At 35.0% G+C, this 6,375-nt stretch overlaps 1 protein-coding gene across 1 annotated transcript in view; it reads left to right on the top strand.

The window, feature by feature from the left end:
* The first annotated feature begins 2,008 nt into the window (after positions 1 to 2,008).
* The window catches only part of LOC110462715 (integumentary mucin C.1-like), a 12,060-nt gene continuing 7,693 nt past the window's right edge, over positions 2,009 to 6,375 (top strand). The window contains exons 1-2 of the mRNA XM_021516820.1: positions 2,009 to 2,042; positions 2,195 to 2,218. Of these exons, the coding sequence (XP_021372495.1) occupies positions 2,009 to 2,042; positions 2,195 to 2,218 (58 nt within the window). The remainder of the gene's footprint in view (positions 2,043 to 2,194; positions 2,219 to 6,375) is intronic.

Here is a 6,375-nt window from a genome sequence, read left to right as displayed (position 1 = left end):
AGCTTTTTTTTACATGGAACTCAGGTTTTTAAATTTGAGCTAACGAGGAAGCAAATATAGTAAAGAAAAGGAGATTTACAACCAGCTAAGACCTGATTAGGTGTACGTACTGTAGCTAATAGATTAGCTGGTGTTTGACTGGTGAGTTTTACAAACTTCCTGGTTTGAATGGGGGAAACCCCTACTACCTGGATACTGGGTAGATATACACAGTATGATAGTATTCAGTGGTAAAGATTGGCACTAATCCAGCAATGGGTACACATGTACTTCCTCATTCAAATGTGGAATAAATACATTTATTACAATAACAGACAAAACATATCTTCACTTAAGGACTTAATAAATGAAATGCCAGTAAATCGTAGCCCTGAGCTTATGGTATGTCGTATTGTCCTTCATCTGTCATCCATCAACTTTTTCTTTAAGCAACTTCTTCTAAAGAACAGAACTTGAGGACCTAGGGTCATGATATTAGGCCACTAGATACCTGTGACAGAGTACTGTAAAGCTTCCTCAAATAAATGACCTTGACCTACTCTTTAAAGACCTTCTTCTAAATTACCAAGAGGCCTAGAGTAATGATATTTGGCCAGTAAGTACCTGGCATGGAGTACTATAAAGTGTCCTCGAATAAATGACCTTGACCTACTTCCAATGCCACTGTGGTCACATGTAAAAAAAATCTTCAAGCAAATTCTTCTGAATAGCCACGAGGCTAAGGATGATGATATTTGGCCAATAAGTACCTGTGATGTAGTTTTATGAAGTTTCCTCAAAAGGATGACCTTGACCTTTGTTGAAGGTCACAGGGGTCAAATATGTTATAACATTTTAACAATTTCTGCTGAATAACTCTAAAGACACATATGGTGATGATATTTGGCCAGTAGCATGCTGTGATGTGTTGCTATAAACTTTCCTCAAATGAATGACCTTGACCTACTATCAAAGTCACAGGCATCACATATGTAAAAACCTTTTAGCAACTCCTTACTTAAAAGGAAGAGTGCCATTGAAGAAAATGACCTAAACTTGCTTGACAAAATTTTGTACATTGCATGAAATATCCTTGGATCAAAAGGACTCAACGTTGTATAAACTAAGGGTTTGGGCTCTCAAAAGTGCAGTCAGGATGGGGCTCAATAGAGGTTACCTGAGACAAATCTTCCCATGATTGTTTAAATATCCAGTGGAGCAATACAGACCCTCTGGTCCTCTTGCTTGGGGTTATTTGAATCCCTTTTTATAAGTCAAAGTTCAGTTTTGTTCTGAATTTTGCAAATCGAAATAATTGTGATGTTTCTTTCAGTGCTGGCATCAATGTTGTCACTACACTCAAGTTACGATTGATGTCGAGATAATTTTGGGATAAACATCACGTTCAAACATGTGTCTTGGAGATGACATCAATATGGTTAGCTCCATCTACTAACAACCTAGTAACATTTTATATTACTGTCCTTGTTATAGCGAAACACAATTCTTTATATCCCCAACATAAACATACTTGCCAAACCTCACTATTTACGAGGGTAACTCCCAATTTTGTACCCTTAAATTTAGTGTTTTCAACCAGTGAATTTGCTTAACTGTTCCTATATTCAAAAATCTAATTATTTTATCTGAAAGAACAACTAAAAATATGTAATTTTAAAGGGTCATTTTTGACTCTAGGGGGTGTATACACACATTTATTTATGTTTTAATTTTGAGCATGCAGAATTTCCCCCATGGAAATTTCAAAAAGTTGGCAAGTACTCATAAATTGTGTTTTACGATGATGCAGCATGATTACTATGATGAAACATTTCTAAACTAAATTCTAACAAGAACATTTTCCCTACCACAAAGGCTGGAAACATTTTATACCAAAATAGAACAATAACACAACAATAGAAATTATCTTCAGAGTGAGTTCACATGTGACACGTAGGTCACTGTGACCTATATTTTCTACTTTGTGACCTTGGCTGAACTTTATTAAGTTCCATTTTGGTTAGACATTATGTTTATAGATCAATTTCCATCAAAGTGTGGACGTAGGTATGTTTTGTAAGCATTTTCTAGTTGAATTTAGCTCTATATTAACATGGCTTATATACATATCTTAGATTAATGCATTTAAGTCTATGGACATTAATAACATGAGGTCATTTTTTCTGATATATTTTGCCTGAATTTTGACATTTAGCCGCAACTACCACTACCACCCCAGGTAGGTTACCTTTTCATTGTTGGTCTAACACCTTTGTGCTCATTAAAATATTTATATCAAAGGTATGACTTTGTACCACTGTACTTGGAACACAGACCAGCTACACGTGAACAATCTTTCTGTTATTTTGTTAATTTTCAAAATTTTCAAAGACAATGAAAATTCATTTAAACGTCTTGAAAAACATTTAAACTTAATGCCAAAAGTTATAAGTATAATTCGACAATCTGAAAAATTGCTGTGCTGTGTTCTAGAACAAGTCGATTACTCAGAATGAAACCTATCCCTTTGTTAGCTCACCTGGCACAAAGTGCCAAGTGAGCTTATGCCGTGGTGCGGCGTCCGTCGTCCCTCCGTCATCCCTTCCTCCGTCATCCGTCCGTTCGTCCATCGTCTGGCCTCTATATTATACTTTAAATGACTTCTTCTTAATAACCGGAAGGCCTAGGGTGATGATATTTGGCCAGAAGCAAACTGGAATGAAGGGCTACCAAGTTTGTTCAAATAAATGACCTTCATCTATTTTCAAGGTCACAGGTGTCAAATATGTTAAAACTTTAAACAACTTCTTCTCAATAACCAAACTGCCCAGGGAGATGATATTTGGTTAGTAGCATGCTAGGGTGAAGGGCTACAAAGTCTGTTCAAATGAATGACCTTCACCCATTGTCAAGGTCACAGGGTTCAAATATGTTAAAAACTTTAAACAACTTCTTCTCAGTAACCAAAATGCACAGGGTTATGATATTGGGCCAGTAGTATTCTAAGATGAAGGGCTACAAAGTTTTTTCAAATAAATGACCTTCAATTATATTCTAGGTCACAGGGGTCAATTGTCTTAAAAACTTTATGCAACTTCTTTTCAGTAACCAAAATGCCCAGGGTGATGATATTAGGCCAGTAGCATGCTAAGATGAAGGGCTACAAAGTTTGTTCAAATGAATGACCTTCTCCCATATTCAAGGTCACAGGGGTCAAATATGTTAAAAACTTTTAACAACTTCTTATCAATAACCAAAATGCCCAGGGTAATGATTTTTGGCTAGTAGCATGCTGAGATAAAGGGCTACAAAGTTTGTTCAAATAAATGACCTTCACCCATATTCAAGGTCACAGGGGTCAAATATGTTAAAAAAACTTTAAACAACTTCTTCTGAATAACCAAAATGCCCTGGGTGATGATATTTAGTCAATAGCATACTAGGATCAAGGGCTACCAAGTTTGTTTAATTGTATGACCTTGAATATGGACCAAATATGTTTAAAATATATTAACAACTTGTTCTGAATAACCAAAAGGCTCAGGATGTTGATATTTAGTTAGTAGCATATGCTGGGATCAAGGACTACTATGTTTGTTAAAGTTAATGACTTTGACTTATATTCAAGGTCACAGGGGTCAAATTTGTTTAAAGTCTTTAAACAACCTCTAATGAATAACCATGGGTCCCAGGATGTTTATACCTTGCAAGTTGCATCCTGAGATGAAAGGCTATACAATGTGTTCAACATAATGACTTTGTTCGACTTTCAATCACAGGGGTGAAATGTTTAAAAAAAAATAACAGGGTCTTTTGAACAAATTTTAATCATTTATACTGATATTTTGCCTGTAGCTTTATTTTAGATCACTTTTAGGGTTACAAGTGTTAGTTTTATACCAGGTGAGCAATGCAGGCCCATTGGGCCTCTTGTTACAAAAGATGTGTACGTTCACTTTACATATCCAGTTTGCTCTCATGTTACATGTTACATGTTCCTAGCTATGCTCTGCTTCATCTTTAAAGCTTAAAGTTCTCAAGTAAAAAATTATACGAAAAATGTCTAAACGTTTGCATAATGGAAAATGAAGCAAATGACATCAATTACTGATTTAAGTTGGGGGGTTTTGAGAATTATTAGATATGGTTACTGATATTGATTACATAGAACGTGAAAATAGGTAAGTTAACCCTGAAATTCTCATATCTATTTCATTAACTGAATAAAAGAAAATATTTGATAATAATGAACTGTTCAAGAAAATTTCATAATGCTATATTTATTTTAAAAATGTAAAAAAAACATGGCTTTTGCTTTCATGAGAGAACTATTGCTTTTCCCTCCAATGACAGTTTGTATAAATTTGTGTTTGATGAAACAGAAGTGTATTATTGACTTATATAGACCTATAACCAAATTGTAATAATATCCAGTTATGCTTGTATAAATAATACTGTTATCATGTAATCAAGAATTTTCCATTGTTTAAATTACTTTATCTATTAAACACATACTAATTACATTCTCTTCATATACAAAATGTAATGTAATCTTTAAGATTATAAGACTCTTTCATGCTCTGGAGTGTAGGATAGGGAAATTCCACCCGAGGGGTATTCTTTTCTACACCCTTGGGCATGAAAGAGTATTTTTCTCTCATTCCAACCACCAGAATACGCTTAGAAACCATGAAAATCCGTTTGGACTGGACACCATTTTGAAAATATCAATATTCCCCCAGAGCTTTTTAGACCAATATGAATCAGCCAGCAGGATTTGGCATATCTCATATTGTCAAACAGAGTTTGCACAGGAATATTAACCACATCTTTCTAACATGTACGGTAAATATATCGTAAAAGGTTTATAACTTCATCACGTCGCCTTTTCCGCATTGCGGCATCAGAGAGTTTCAAATTTGTGACGTCACGTTACGTGAAATGGGGTGTAAGATAGAAATTTCCTACACCCCTTTTCTTACCCTGGACAGCTCTATCTTACACACAGGGAAATGAGAGAAATTTATATATATATCATAGGAAATGAGCAAAATTTTAGTTTAGTGGTGAAAAGGAAGATCATTACTTAATTTTAGTAACAATTGTTAGAACAATTTCAGCCTCGATATAATGTCCCTCATTTCATTTGTGACCTCACCTACCATCAACATATTTCAATGTTCCTTTTTTCATTTTCTAAAGAAAACCTTTCTACGTTTCTCTCAATTTATCATCAAAACCTTCTATAACGCAAATTTATTTGGACAAATGGTGGTATTATAACAATACTGTATTAGCTATCTAAGAATTTCAGTCTACATTTCCCTCAATTTATCGTCAAACCACTTAACAATGTCAAAATAATCTCTGGACAGGAAGGGGCAGTATAACGAGGTTTTACTCTGTATCTCAAAATAAAGATTATGGTATTGTGACGGTCAGTTCTTGTAAGGTCTGGAGAATAATAGATAAGCTCAAGTCCAGTTCATTGTTTCTAACTCGTTATATCTATTTCCATGTTTCTTTAGTTAAATCTAGTCTCCAGTCTCCTCTCTCTGAATGTCATCTCTCTGAATGCCATCTTTATGAATGTCATCTCTCTGACAACGTCAAGGACACTGTGTCAAAGGTCAATGTCAAATTTTGTATCTTTTCACTGATGAACATTTTGTTTATGTTATTATTTAGCAAAGTTGTTCAGAACTTAACACGGATTTCTGACCAAAGGTCCATGTTACGGGGTCCAAAGGTTCAAGGTCAAGGTCAAGTTTTGTATTTTTCACTGATGAACATTTTGTTATGATTTTATGAAGCAAAGTTGGTCGGAATTAAAGAATAAGTCAACTGACCAAAGATCAGGGTCACTGGATTAAAGGTCAGGGTAATTTGGGTCCAAAGGTCAAAGACAAAGTGGATCTCGGACTTTGACCCTGTCTCTTGATGGGGGGGTATTTAAGGTGAAATAAAACAAATCAAAGCTAACAAATGAGTATTGCACCGGTATTTACATTTCTGTCATCCCAGCAAATACGGATGTGGAAGGAAACAAGATTCACATCAAAGTACATGTAAACTGTATATTTTGCTTCCTTGCGATACTTTTTGAAGTCCAAATGTCAAACTTCAAGCTCGGCTATATGGTCAGATTGCTTCTTGATAATAGACGGGACCCTTACTGACCTGTCAGTGTTCTAGTTACTGAACAAAATTTCATGAAACTTCATACAAGTGTTTGGTACGGCAAGGCATTGGACAAGTTTGCGTTCCTGGTTTCTATGTTCAAGGTCAAGGTCACGGTTACTATTTTTAGAAAAATAATGTCATTCTTCTACAGACTTCATTCCTCAAGAGAATTTCATGAAACTTGATACAAGTGTTTGGTATAGCAATATCTTG

The sequence above is a fragment of the Mizuhopecten yessoensis genome, unplaced genomic scaffold (assembly GCF_002113885.1).
Source record: "Mizuhopecten yessoensis strain PY_sf001 unplaced genomic scaffold, ASM211388v2 scaffold10827, whole genome shotgun sequence".
NCBI classification, from domain to species: Eukaryota; Metazoa; Mollusca; class Bivalvia; order Pectinida; family Pectinidae; genus Mizuhopecten; species Mizuhopecten yessoensis.
This window is presented reverse-complemented; position numbering and strand designations above follow the sequence as displayed.